This window comes from Alosa pseudoharengus, unplaced genomic scaffold, assembly GCF_046254945.1.
Source record: "Alosa pseudoharengus isolate Yale_2024_CS ecotype anadromous, Long Island Sound unplaced genomic scaffold, YU_APseudo_1.1 YU_APseudo_1.1_scf_8, whole genome shotgun sequence".
NCBI lineage: Eukaryota > Metazoa > Chordata > Actinopteri > Clupeiformes > Clupeidae > Alosa > Alosa pseudoharengus.
In genome coordinates, this window is record NW_027468870.1 from 2,093,985 (window position 1) to 2,108,984 (window position 15,000).

At 48.6% G+C, this 15,000-nt stretch overlaps 1 protein-coding gene across 1 annotated transcript in view; it reads right to left on the minus strand.

Annotated features, from left to right (window-relative positions):
* Nucleotides 1–1,947: 1,947 nt before the first annotated feature.
* Nucleotides 1,948–15,000, minus strand: part of pdlim4 (PDZ and LIM domain 4) — a 60,076-nt gene continuing 47,023 nt past the window's right edge. The window contains exons 4-7 of the mRNA XM_076273779.1: nucleotides 12,361–12,617; nucleotides 9,606–9,763; nucleotides 6,084–6,225; nucleotides 1,948–3,504 (exon numbers count right to left, since the gene is read on the minus strand). Coding sequence (XP_076129894.1) covers nucleotides 3,300–3,504; nucleotides 6,084–6,225; nucleotides 9,606–9,763; nucleotides 12,361–12,617 — 762 coding nt within the window. The 3' untranslated portion in view covers nucleotides 1,948–3,299. The remainder of the gene's footprint in view (nucleotides 3,505–6,083; nucleotides 6,226–9,605; nucleotides 9,764–12,360; nucleotides 12,618–15,000) is intronic.

Consider the following 15,000-nt stretch of genomic DNA (forward strand, 5'->3'; position numbering starts at 1 on the left):
TGTTGCTGTTGCAATTGCCTCTACCCCCCCATAATGGTGCTTGAGGTTCAGGGGTACCCACTCCAGCTGATTGAGGTTTTAGGGGTACACACTCCAGCTGAATAAGGTTCAGGGGCCAGGAGTACACTTTCCAGCCGAATGCTGATTTATTAATTGGGTCACAACAGGGCAGCAAATACACACATTATTATTCAATTCTGGGAAAAGTGATCTCATAATGAAGTGCATGTTGGGTAGGGACCAGAAAGGGACCTTGTGTGTGTGTGGGTGTGTAAGACAGGCCTGTGTGTGTATGCAGGAAGGGCCTGTGTGAGTGTGTGTGTGTGTGTGTGCGTGTGTATGTATGTGTGTGTGTCATGTGTGGGATCCTGCTTGAGGCTCTGTGCCTGTATGTGTGTGTGTGTGTGTGTGTGTGTCATGTGTGGGATCCTGCTTGAAGCTCTGTGCCTGTATGTGTGTGTGTGTGTGTGTGTCATGTGTGGGATCCTGCTTGAAGCTCTGTGTCTGTATGTGTGTGTGTGTGTGTGTGTGTCATGTGTGGGATCCTGCTTGAAGCTCTGTGCCTGTATGTGTGTGTGTGTGTGTGTGTCACGTGTGGGATCCTGCTTGAAGCTCTGTGCCTGTATGTGTGTGTGTGTGTGTGTGTGTGTGTGTGTCATGTGTGGGATCCTGCTTGAAGCTCTGTGTCTGTATGTGTGTGTGTGTGTGTGTGTGTCATGTGTGGGATCCTGCTTGAAGCTCTGTGCCTGTATGTGTGTGTGTGTGTGTGTGTCACGTGTGGGATCCTGCTTGAAGCTCTGTGCCTGTATGTGTGTGTGTGTGTGTGTGTGTGTGTCATGTGTGGGATCCTGCTTGAGGCTCTGTGTCTGTATGTGTGTGTGTGTGTGTCATGTGTGGGATCCTGCTTGAAGTTTGCAGCCACATGCACGCTCAGCCAGTGTGTCACGCCGCTGGAAAACTTTACACACACACACACTGGCCTCATCTACAGCAGGGGCCATAAAGCTCTGCTCACCACACACACACACACACATGCACGCACGCACGCACTCACACACATGCACATACACATGCACGCACGCACACATACACATGCACGCACACATGCACACCCACACACGCACACGCACACACGCACATAAAGAGAGAATGGAAACAGTCCCACGCTGCTCAGCACGTCACTCTTGTCAATGCTAAGTGTTACAGATAGGACCACCTCAGGCCTGACTAGCTCTCCAGATCACCATGGTAACGGCTGGACCTGCATGTGCGCTGACACAGGCGCAGAACTGGCCCATGTCTGGCCCTGTGCTGGCACTGATCCGGACTGTTCTGGAGAGAGTGTAGGATGACATGTTTGTGATGAAGTCAAGGCCACTCGTCAGGGCACTGACAGCTCTGCCCTCACCCTAAACAAGCCGAGCTCTCACGTTACACCCCAGCCTGTTATTCAAAAACACACTCCTGTTGTGCAAGCTTAACATGCCATGACAATTGACCATGGGCGGATTGAGGTATGGGATAAATAGCAGCTGAAGTTGATGGGAACGTGTTGATTTTAAAGTGTTTGAGGCGCTTTGTTTGAAAAGGGTTCAGTCCTTTCACAAGCGTCTTCTTGGCCGTGAATGAAAACAAGCGGTTCTTGTTACACAGGGGCAATAAAAGCGCAATGAGCAAATCTGTTGTGAGGGAGCAGTATTGCTCTTTAACTGTGATGGACGCACCCAAAAGGCCTCAGATCTGGGGCAAGCCTTGACCAGCTGCAGGCCTTATCTGGGCCAAGGCTAGACCAGCTCCAAGCCTTTTTGCCACATCTGAAGCTGGCAACCATCTCATGGACGTGACAGGGGGCCTTCCTCACCCTGAGCAGCACTTGGACTACGGACACAAAGCTCACAGCTGCTGCAGGGAAGCAGGAATGCAATAAAAAAAACACCAACGCACAACTTCCACTTTTTCACTCTTTATTCAAATTACAAAAAAACAAACTGAAGAACATGTAGGCAAAACAATAAGTTAAGAGATTCGTAAAGGAGTCATCTACCTCGACGACCTGTTAGTATTTCAACAGTATGAAAGCACGAGGAGCGCAATGAGCCAAGGCACGCTACTGCTGGCCAATCACAGTGGCACACATTCATATATACACAACTCAACACACAAAACATGACATCATTTACATATCCACTGGCATCATCTCAGCTTACCACTGCAAACATGCATTCATTTTACCTGAAAATATCACTTCAAAATGTATCGAACAATTTATTTGTTAGCTTTACAGCTTTGTCGGAAAAAATAGTATATTGGCCGCAAAGATACATGGTATGTTTTTGAGACAATTTAACAATAATTCACCTATAAAACTAAATGTAGATTTGGTCATTCAAACAAAACAAATCAATAATCTTCTAAATGCCAGAAACATATGGACAGTCTCTGCAAACTGGGCCAAAACCTCAAAACAAATGAGTATTGGTTCCATATGAGTATTGGTTAGAGTATTGGTTCCATATGCCTCATAGGTACAGACGCTAGTGTTCAACCTATTCCAGGGCCCTGTACTCTCTCTCTTGCCCTCTTTCTCTCTCTCCCTCTCCCTCTCTCCCCCTCTTCCTCTCTCTCCCTTTTCCTCTCGTTGAGCTCCCCATTGCTCTCTGAAAGATGTGCTCCGTACCCAGAAGACAGCGTGTGATGGAATGTGTTTGAAAAGAAGCTATAAAGTAGGGCATCGACAAGCAAAAGTACCTGCTTTCACACAAGGACGTGCTAACCTCAGGTCTGGCCTACACCTATTGGGCCTTTAGGATTTCACTCTGGCACTGATAGGTACATGGGGTCAGTAATGTGCGCTGGCACTGATAGGTACATGGGGTCAGTAATGTGCGCTGACCCTGCTGCTCATGGCAACCATTCATTCCCCATTCCAGCTGCTAACACTCCCGTTCAGAGTCGAGTATATTGAATCCTGACATTCTAATATTCAAATCAGCAGGAGTGCGTAACAGAGAGAGAGATAAATAGAGAGAGAGAGATAGAGAGAGAGAAAGAGAGAGAGAGAGTCCAGAGAGTCCTACTGCTGTGTATAAAACATAAAAGCACTGAAATGAGAACATTACAGCTGTGAGCTTGAAAAGCCTTAGAGGGTCATCATGAGCTCTTTTGCTTTCTGTCTCTGTTGGTTCCACTCTGAGCTGCTGTGTAGAAGGCAGGGAGCATACAGTGCATAGATAATAGGTTATTGCTGATGTGTGTGTGTGTGTGTGTGTGGGAGGTCGGGCGAATGCTTGGCGTGGGGATTAGACCAGCTCCACCTTGGAGTTTGGGTAGACGGCCACCACGTCGTAACCCTCGGGCGGCTGCACGCGGGCCTTGGCGTGGGTCTCGCAGTACAGGCTGTCCTCGATGAAGAAGTAGCCTCTCTGTTTGAGGTTCAGCCCGCAGTCGTCACACATGAAGCACTCGGGGTGGTACAGCTTGTCTCGTGCCTTCACTATTGTGCCCCTGGAAAACACCGAGCAGAAACAGCAAAGGTCACCGCCAAAGGTCACCGCCAAACGTTAACCGCCAAAGGTCACTGAGCTGACTGACTGACTGGTGGGTTAGATTCACTTTTACGACTTGGATTATCCCATCAAAGACCCAAGCGTTGTAGAAGCAACATGGCTGAATATCCTCACCATCAAAGACCCAAGCGTTTTAGAAGCAACATGGCTGAATATCCTCCCCATCAAAGACCCAAGTGTTTTAGAAGCAACATGGCTGAATATCCTCCCCATCAAAGACCCAAGTGTTTTAGAAGCAACATGGCTGAATATCCTCCCCATCAAAGACCCAAGTGTTTTAGAAGCAACATGGCTGAATATCCTCCCCATCAAAGACCCAAGTGTTTTAGAAGCAACATGGCTGAATATCCTCCCCATCAAAGACCCAAGTGTTTTAGAAGCAACATGGCTGAATATCCTCCCCATCAAAGACCCAAGTGTTTTAGAAGCAACATGGCTGAATATCCTCCCCATCAAAGACCCAAGTGTTTTAGAAGCAACATGGCTGAATATCCTCCCCATCAAAGACCCAAGTGTTTTAGAAGCAACATGGCTGAATATCCTCCCCATCAAAGACCCAAGTGTTTTAGAAGCAACATGGCTGAATATCCTCCCCATCAAAGACCCAAGTGTTTTAGAAGCAACATGGCTGAATATCCTCCCCATCAAAGACCCAAGTGTTTTAGAAGCAACATGGCTGAATATCCTCCCCATCAAAGACCCAAGTGTTTTAGAAGCAACATGGCTGAATATCCTCCCCATCAAAGACCCAAGTGTTTTAGAAGCAACATGGCTGAATATCCTCCCCATCAAAGACCCAAGTGTTTTAGAAGCAACATGGCTGAATATCCTCCCCATCAAAGACCCAAGTGTTTTAGAAGCAACATGGCTGAATATCCTCCCCATCAAAGACCCAAGTGTTTTAGAAGCAACATGGCTGAATATCCTCCCCATCAAAGACCCAAGTGTTTTAGAAGCAACATGGCTGAATATCCTCCCCATCAAAGACCCAAGTGTTTTAGAAGCAACATGGCTGAATATCCTTCCTTTCTCCTCTTTGGCTGCCACTTGTGCGGCATGTTGGAGAAACAGTGCGTCATGCGCTGGCTGGAAACTCCTAACTAGATAGGTCAGGACACCATGGACTCTCCCTCGGCTTGCTCACCCCCTCTCTCTGTCTCTCTCACTCTCTGTCCCTCACTCTCTCTCTCCCTCACTCTCTCTCTTCCTCTCTCTCACTCCCACTCTCTCTCTCCCTCTTTCTCTCTCACTCTCTCCCTCTCTCTCTCTCTCACTCTCTCTCTTTAACTCTCTGGTGGTGAGTAAGCCTCTCTCTCTCTCTCTCTCTCTAACTCTCTGGTGGTGAGTAAGCCTCTCTCTCTCTCTCTCTCTCTAACTCTCTGGTGGTGAGTAAGCCTCTCTCTCTCTCTCTCTCTAACTCTGTGGTGGTGAGTAAGCCTCTCTCTCTCTGAGCCTGCGCGTGCTAAAAGGATCACAATGGACGCATTGTGAGCAGTTTCCCGCGCCGCTCCATCTGGGATGACATCAGCGCCGAGTGAGTGAGCGAGCTAGGGGTTCCCGGGCGGGGATTTACCTTGACCTCACAGTTCCGTGGAAAAGAAGGAGGTCGAGGAGAGACGGGTCACGATGAAAATATGATGGCGGGACCTTACCTCACCGGTCTGTCAGGGTGAGGGAGGGGGAGTGTGAAGGGGAGCGTGGGACACGTCCTGGCTGACCGCAACTGGTTGAGGTCAGAACGCAGTTGATTTGGAACTCCCCCTTGTATTTATTTACAGCAATGTGAATGGTCAAGCGGGTGAAATATCCGCAGAATGATTGCCTCACTTGAACTTCAGTGGAACGCAACTTAGGCTACAAGGTCCTGGTTAGCAACCAAAAACAGAACAGGAAAGCTAATAGAAAGCTCATAGAAAAGAGAATTGTGGGCATATTAATTATGGGCATATGAATTGTTTCTAGCTTATACCGAGAGAAGGACATCATGTTATACCGAGAGAAGGACATCATGTTATACCGAGAGAAGGACATCATGGAAACATAATAGAAGAGTACCACAATCATGAGAATGGAGATGATTTCTCTTTGCAGCGCGCTGACAATAGCTGTAATATATTAAGGTCTGACACTAGCCTCCTGTGTGTTCTACTGTGGGCTAGCATGTGTCCAGGGCCGTGTGGGCTAGCCTGTGGGCTAGCATGTGTCCAGGGCCGTGTGGGCTAGTGTGTGGGCTAGAGTGTGGGCTAGCGTGTGTCCAGGGCCGTGTGGGCTAGTGTGTGGGCTTGCGTGTGGGCTAGCGTGTGGGTTAGCATGTGGGCTAGCGTTTGGGCTAGCGTGTGGGTTAGCGTGTGGGCTAGCGTGTGGGCTAGCGTGTGGGTTAGCATGTGGGCTAGCGTGTGGGCTAGCGTGTGGGCTAGCGTGTGGGTTAGCATGTGGGCTAGCGTGTGGGCTAGCGTGTGGGTTAGCATGTGGGCTAGCATGTGGGTTAGCGCGTGTCCAGGGCCGTGCAGTACTTACACGATGCCGTTGCCACAGCGTGTGCACTGTGGGAGCTTCTGAAGGCCAGCTGCAGGTCCTGGAGACACGGGGCCCAGCTTGGGCACCGGGGACCGGACAGGGGAGCGCAGGCCACGCGGCCCTCTCTCTGTGGGAGAGGTACCTAAACACACACACACGTACGCAGAGAGAGAGAGAGAGAGAGAGAGAGAGAGAGAGAGAGTTAAGGGGAGCCTGGAGTCAGTACGCAAACTTGCTGCAAGCTGTCTATAGGAGAAATACCTATAAGCACATGGAAACACACAAAGACATTCCCGCACTCTGTCAAGTGTGTGTGTGCGCCTGTGTGTGTGTGTGTGTGTGTGCGTGTGTGCGCGCGTCTCCTCCATGTGTAAACACTGCCCAGACACTGCTGAAACTGGCAACTGAGCGTGAAGGCACACCTGCGGAGAGGGCACTGATTAAGGTTGGCACGCCATGCCACGCCGTGCCCACATAACCGCACTTCTTGCCCGCGGGAACGGGCCAGCTGTTGGCATTGGAAACATTTCACATAAAAAGAAAACAATTAGCTGGTGGGGTGTGAAAACCAGCTCTGCGCTAGTAGGGAACTCCCCACCTGGTCAGCTCTGTGTCTCAGCGCTGCAGTCTCAGGGTTTGCTCTCTGTCTCAGTGTTTGCTCTCTGTCTGCAGTCTCAGGGTTTGCTCTCTGTCTCAGCGCTGCAGTCTCAGGGTTTGCTCTCTGTCTCAGTCTCAGGGTTTGCTCTCTGTCTGCAGTCTCAGGGTTTGCTCTCTGTCTCAGTCTCAGGGTTTGCTCTCTGTCTCAGGGTTTGCTCTCTGTCTCAGTGCTGCAGTCTCAGGGTTTGCTCTCTGTCTCAGTGCTGCAGTCTCAGGGTTTGCTCTCTGTCTCAGTGCTGCAGTCTCAGGGTTTGCTCTCTGTCTCAGCGCTGCAGTCTCAGGGTTTGCTCTCTGTCTCAGTCTCAGGGTTTGCTCTCTGTCTGCAGTCTCAGGGTTTGCTCTCTGTCTCAGTCTCAGGGTTTGCTCTCTGTCTCAGTCTCAGGGTTTGCTCTCTGTCTCAGTGCTGCAGTCTCAGGGTTTGCTCTCTGTCTCAGTGCTGCAGTCTCAGGGTTTGCTCTCTGTCTGCAGTCTCAGGGTTTGCAGTCTCAGGGTTTGCTCTCTGTCTCAGTGTCAGGGTTTGCTCTCTGTCTGCAGTCTCAGGGTTTGCTCTCTGTCTGCAGTCTCAGGGTTTGCAGTCTCAGGGTTTGCTCTCTGTCTCAGTCTCAGGGTTTGCTCTCTGTCTCAGTCTCAGGGTTTGCTCTCTGTCTCAGTGCTGCAGTCTCAGGGTTTGCTCTCTGTCTCAGTGCTGCAGTCTCAGGGTTTGCTCTCTGTCTCAGTCTCAGGGTTTGCTCTCGGTCTCAGCGATGCAGTCTCAGGGTTTGCTCTCTGCACCTGTTTCACAGCGATGTCATTCACTCATCCACGCGCACGTGCCCCTCATGGACAGAGCGGCGTCTCCACTTCAGATTTATTTCCTGGTGGAATCTCTGACACGAGTAACATGAGACTCTGGTGTTCTGTTGTCTGTGACTCTTGCTGGAGTCCGACAGATGTGAGTCACATATTTCCAACTCCTCGGAGAGGCTTTGGGGAGCTCTTACACATGTTCACACACAGAAAACTCCAACACATCATTATGGCTTTCTTCTGCTTTCACTTTTCTAAACCAAGAGCGAGTGAGTGAGCCTCTCTGCGCTGGTGAAATATTTTCAGCGCAGTGATGAAGGTCAGGGATGGAAAGAATGGCACAGCGTTGGCAACCCCTTTACAAGACACACCACAGCAATTTGCTTTCTCTACAACAAATTGTATATGTGCGTGGAATGTTGATTACTGGGGGAAAATCCAGAGAATTGAAACAGCTTTGATTATGGATATGTGCTCTTTTCAGATCAGCACTTCTAAAGTCTGTTTGCCTCTGTCAGTATCTTTGCCTTCATTCGGTTCTGCAGCATTTCACCATAACTATTAACAGAGAAGTGGTAACATAACTTTTCACAAGTATTCAATTAGAGTTAAACTGTTTTTTATTAGTCATGAAGGAATCCCCCTTTTCAAAGCCAAATTAACCAAGAACCAAGATAAGTATAAGTATATATACTCTTTTGATTTGGTCTCTGCATTTATCCCAATCCGTGAATTAGTGAAACACACTCAGCACACAGTGAACACAGTGAGGTGAAGCACACACTAATCCCGGTGCAGTGAGCTGCCTGCAACAACAGCGGCGCTCGGGGAGCAGTGAGGGGTTAGGTGCCTTGCTCAAGTACACTTCAGCCGCTCCTACTGGTCGGGGTTCGAACCGGCAACTCTCCGATTACAAGTCCGAAGCGCTAACCAGTAGGCCACGGCTGCCGTGTGGTGGGTGGGTGGGTGGAGTGGGTTCTACCAAGAACACAGAGTGAGTGGAGTGGGTTCTACCAAGAACACAGAGTAAGTGGAGTGGGTTCTACCAAGAACACAGAGTGAGTGGAGTGGGTTCTACCAAGAACACAGAGTGGGTGGAGTGGGTTCCCTTCAGAACACAGAGTGAGTGGAGTGGGTTCCCTCCAGAACACAGAGTGAGTGGAGTGGGTTCTACCAAGAACACAGAGTGAGTGGAGTGGGTTCTACCAAGAACACAGAGTGGGTGGAGTGGGTTCCCTTCAGAACACAGAGTGGATGGAGTGGGTTCCCCACATTTATGCGGCCAGTAATTCCTGTAAGGTCCAGAACCTGCAGAGAGAACTGCAGAACGTAGAATAGGGCCACAGACTGAACCAGAACCTGCAGAGGATCCTGGTTCTGCTCCTTTGTAGCTCCCTGCCAGCTCAGCAGGGTTCTGGGCTGTAGACTCGGTTCTGGGCCTGGCTGATTCCCTTCTAGAGTCGGTAGCTCTCTGTCACTGGAGGGAGTGTGTGTGTGTGTGTGCGTGTGTGTGTGATGTTTTGTGAGTTTTTTTTTCAGTAGTGCTTTCAGGCTGTATCTCAGGCTTTCCTCTGGAAAAGGAAAGCTATCGTTGGGCTTGAGCGCGAGCGGTTTTCTGGAACAAGTTGACCCACATAGCACAGGGCTCATGTAAATCATTTGTGAGAGACACACTGCGTCTTGCGTCATCAACATAAATCTTAGTCAACGTGTAGTCTGTACTTAAAGCATATACAGTGAGTACTACTCGTCCAAGCTTTACCAATTGGATTTTACGTTTATGGATGTATGTGTGTGTGTGTGTGTGTGAGTGTGTGTGTCTGCATACATTTTGTGCGTCTGTGTGTGCATGTGTATTTGAGTGTATGACTACGCACATGCAAAACACTTCACATTTTTAAATACATGTTCATTAACCCCCTCCTCATACCCAGACAGACAGACAGCTACCTCCACCCTGCTCATACCCAGACAGACAGACAGCTACCTCCACCCTGCTCATACCCAGACAGACAGACAGCTACCTCCACCCTGTTCATACCCAGACAGACAGACAGGCTGTGGGGGGAAAAGAGCTACCTCCATCCTCGGCCTCCAGTATTCCCTGCAGGTACCGGAACGATCCGGACTGTTTGGGAGCGGACACCGGCTCCTCAGGATCCTGGAGCATCTTGTAGACGTCGGACTGCGTGTCCACGCCGTTCCCACTGCTGGGAGAGCGGACCCTGGGCTCTGGACTGGAAGACACACACACACACACACACACACACACACACACATCCATCCGCTCTGTGAGAGTCATGCAGGATTTGGCCTCTGGCATGTCCTTCCCCCCAAATTCTTCCTGGAACAAATCTTTTCAATGATGTGGCTGCATAACATGCAGCTCATAGCCTTATTTCAAGCTGGTATGATATCATAACCTTCTATACTTTTCTTTGTAAGTATTGCAAGTTTGTTAACTGACTAGCTGCATTCATGATTTGAGTTCATAAATTTATTGTTGAGAAATTTACCAAAAAATCACTTAAATAATCTGTCATCAGATGCAGACCACACTGAACATTCTCAACAGAGCCCACAGTGGACAGACAGGCCCGTTTGACTCTACAAATGGCTCAAACCAAAAGCCACAAAATAGCATCATGGCAATTATTCACCCCCATCGACCCACACTGCAAAAATAATCTTCTTTCTGGAACACAAGCTTTCAAATAACCCAGAGTAATTCCCTGTCCAAACGTTAATTCTATCTGAAAACAGACCCCTTTGGCTTGGCTTGGCTTGGCTCAGTACTCCGCTCTTCCCTGAGAAGCTCCAGGGACTCCGCTCCTCGGTGCATGGCAATATTTTGCGAGTGGATGTGAGGTTGAGGAATGTGTTCATTCCTCCGTTATCGTTGGCCAGACCTGTCACAGAGCACCGCTCACGCTTTGCTTTTGCCTCGCTGGTCAGGATGCCTGATAGCAACGGGAGCTGGAGAGACTTTGTTCCGGTTCTGGTCTGGGTCTGGTCCGGATGTGTCAATACTGTGCCAGATCCGGGCTGTACGTGGGCCACACCCGGCCCGTATCCAGACGTAATTTGGGTCAGCGTGCTTCTGAATGACTGATGCTGCAATAAGGTCAGATGTGCCTGTGAAGGCCTCAGTGCAAACAGAGTGAGGCCAGAAGGACGGGGTCAGCGCACGCCCTCCTGCTGATACGGTCACCCTGCATGCATGGGAAACTCTCGGAGCTCCACACAGGAAACCACACTCCCAGCACACACGTGGAATCCACTGCAGCCGTGGCAGAGTTCAAAGAGTGTGTTTGGAGGTGTGCAGGCCAAAAAAAAGGTGGTGTAATTTGCGTCAAGGCCTGAACACTAAGTTATATGGTACCTGAACACTCGGCTAAGTTATATGGTACCTGAACACTCGGCTAACTCATATACTGATATGGTTGGTCAGATAACCATGCCCGGTGTAAACATCACCAGAACAGGTCATCAACACGACAGTTAGCTGCTGGTCACTTTGTCAGGGGTGGACACATGGATTCTGGATGCACAGTTGGATCATGACAACAAAGTGGGGCTATAGCTGACTGGATATGCTGGAACGCATCTAGAAAGGGCTGCCAAAGTTTAAAGCACTAGACTTCTGTAGTTTGTCATTTAGTTCAGCTAACGTTGTAAGGTTAATTATCTAAAAAATATGGCTCCATTTCATTGCTGTTTATGGACTATAATAAAAATATTCAACTTTGGAGACTTTCAGACAGATACAAATAGCTCTGTCTTTAATGGAAAGGAGTGTCATTTTAGTTAGCACTTTTAGTTCATGTTAGCATAACAAATTGTCAGTTTAAAGCAATCTATGTGCTTGTATAGCATTAGTTGACCAATTAAGAGATAATTAAGAGATAATTATGTTGCCGCTGCAACAAATACAGGCTGACGGTACACACTGACCCAACTGTTGGCGTTTGTTGGTGTTTGTTGGGGCAGTGTGTGCAAGGCAAGCCCGTTTACATGAGCTCACCAGTGTGTGCAAGGCAAGCCCGTTTACATGAGCTCACCAGTGTGTGCAAGGCAAGCCCGTTTACATGAGCTCACCTGTGAGGGGACACCTGCGAGCACTGGATGCATAGTTGTATTATGACAACGTTGCAAGTGTTGCTAGTATGCCATCAACATACTACAGCCAACGTTGCAAGTGTTGCTAGTATGCCATCAACATACTACAGCCAACGTTGCAAGTGTTGCTAGTATGCCATCAACATAATACAGCCAACGTTGCAAGTGTTGCTAGTATGCCATCAACATACTACAGCCAACGTTGCAAGTGTTGCTAGTATGCCATCAACATACTACAGCCAACGTTGCAAGTGTTGCTAGTATGCCATCAACATACTACAGACACTTACAGTAACTGAAAACACTGGCTTTTGAACATCAAACTCAAACAATTCCATCCAACAAACACCAACAAACACCAACAAAACACCAACAAACACCAACAAAACACCAACAAACACCAACAAACACCAACAAAACACCAACAAGCACCAACAAACACCAACAAACACCAACAAAACACCAACAAGCACCAACAAACACCAACAAACACCAACAAAACACCAACAAACACCAACAAACACCAACAAAACACCAACAAACACCAACAAAACACGAACAAAACACCAACAAGCACCAACAAACACCAACAAAACACCAACAAGCACCAACAAACCTGCCTGATGCTGCACATGACCCAACTGTTGGTGCTTGTTGGTGCTTGTTGGCATTTGTTGTGTCAGTGTGCAAAGCAAGCACCTTTAGGTCAGCTCACCTGTGAGGGGAGACCAGGCTGAGGCTGGCCATGTGTTTATTCAGCCCACGGTCACCATTGGAGTAGCCGGAGTGGGCAGGGGGGGCAGAGTGGGTTGGGGGGGCAGAGTGGGCAGTGTTGGTGGCGTTGCTGCCGTACAGGCCGGCCGGGTTATTGTACTGAGCACTGCTGGGCTTGGAGTTTCCATTGTTTAGGCCCACATGCTGCTGCTGTTGCCACGGGCTCTGGACGTAGCCACTGGTGATGGGTCGAAAGCCCTGGATTAGGAACGAAAGGGACACGACGTTGGTCAGTCAGAATAACCAGGAATGAAAGGGACACAACATTGGTCAGTCAGAATAATAATAAACTCCATCTGGGTAGCATTTTTATTCAAACAATGAGCACAAAAAAGCTTTGCACAGTCAAGAGACAGAAGAGTACATGAAGACAAAAACACAAAGTCGCAAATCCCCCCTACAAGAGGACGCAGAGGTCATCTGGAGGTCATCTGTCTGAAGGACAGAAGCTGAGGTGGAATGAAGATTGTGTGGTGTGGGGGCTCTGGTTCCACATGCGGTCAGTCTGATGAATGGCCTGTGTACTCGGGTAACTGGATGTTGTGGATGTAAATGTAAATATTTGTGGCGATGCGTATGGAACTGCACATTCAGGGCCAGATGTACTAACGCTTTTGCGCCCACTTCAGGCGTATTTGTTTCGCAACGTGCGTGTAAAATCATTGCGAGGTATGTACAAACAGGCCGCAATGATGTAAAAGCGCAAACTGCCTGTCGCGGGAGCTGAAAGTGGCAGATTGCGTTTGTCATGTCATGGGAGGATTCAGGGGAAAGTGTGAGTTTAGCGTAAAAAGGTGGGAGGGGAAGAGTAAAGAGCTCCTAATTATGTATTCCGCGGTATGTACAAAGACTGCTCCTGAAAGCGCACGTCTATTCTGCGCCTAAATACTTCCGCTTGTAATAGCAGGTGTTAATCCAAATTGCAGTTCAATGCGTCAATAAGAGAACCTTTCAAAGACAACAGAATCGCTATTTAGAGCACCAGTTTTTGTGGTGAAAGTATTTGTAGCCTACTACCAAAAGCAACCTCAACTTTCATTGGCCTTTCAAATGTCTTACTTTCACTTTCACGTCATTCACTTAAACTTTCCTACTTGCTAGATTTGACCAATCTTTCATAGCCTACGTGCACAAGTAGTTTGAATAGAACTACTGATCTTCATTATCTCCCTGCTTGTTTACATCTTATCATGTATGGTATTATTTCATGATCGCTAAACGTTTGATTCTTTTTAATGTTGTCATCAGTTAACTTCATTCAACTGCACTTGTATGTAGGCGCTGCCATTCAGTTGTGGACGTTTGTAAATTGCGTTTATGGGCGGAGAAAGGTAGAGAAAGGCGCAGTTTACACTAAGGATTGAATGATTGATAAATACGACGGAAACTTGGGTCTGACAGCGTTCGCAATCTGCGGTGTGTCCATGACGCTGGTAATGCTACGTTCGCAATCTGCGGTGTGTCCATGACGCTGGTAACGCTACGTTAGCAAATCTACGTACATCTGGCCCTCTAACAAAGACTGGCTGGATTACACGGCACATCACACATACCCCCACACACACACACAAACACACAACCCCCCCCACACACACACACCTACAGGAAAAACAAACGGAGATGGTTTGCTACCTCCGGGGGATATGGGGACTGACTTCCTGTGCTGCTGATGTGGACTGAAGGGCTACTTAGAGAGAGCTGGCCTCAGTAAAGTGGTGTTTAGAGATGTGCTAACACAGAGAGGGCTACTTAGAGAGACAAAAAAGCAGTGATTGACCTCAATTGTAACTTCGTGGTAGATTTGGGGGGGGGGGGTCATCTGTCTGAAGGACAGGTCAAGGCAAGGCAAGGCAAAGTCAGGTCACAGGAAGTTGGGGAGCACAATACATTGTCCAGAAGACTCCGGCTTTGGGCAGCCAACCTATTGCATGTCCAGACCACCCATGCAAGAATTGACTCTAAATCAGTTCTAACAAAACCCCCCCCCCCATCCCAGCAGGACACGCCCCTAAGCAGGACACCCCCCCCCCAGCAGTACCCTCTGCTGACTCGGCTCTCTCTGCTCGCTCCTCTTCTCTCACACTCAAAGCGCTTTCAGACATACGTGTAAGACCGGAGGTTCTGCCGATGTTAAACGGTGGGGCCGTATATCTGAACGACATAACTGGTCATGTGGAAGTCCGAATTCACCCGGTGTTTATACTACTCCCCCCCTAGTATTTCCTCCGGACATTATGTAAATGTGCTGTGTCTGAATGAAGCGTAGAACATGTGGTTAAAATCACACCTAGTGAGAGGGCGTGTTGGTGACGTTTCTTTCGTGCGTCCATGTGGTTAGATCTGACTTAAATGCCAGTGTTATGATGGAGTGGCATAATGCTGTCCAGAAAATCTCCGACCTGGAAAGATGCAGACATCACGGAGCTACTGTCCATGAGGGCAGACAACATTTTGATAGAACACATGAAGGGAACGGCAAGAGACGTTGTAGCCTACAACTGCATGGCAAGGCCAAACGAATTCAAAAGACTGAATCACCAAGCAGAAGGCGCTGAAAAGGCAGTAGCCTACAGCAACGTCG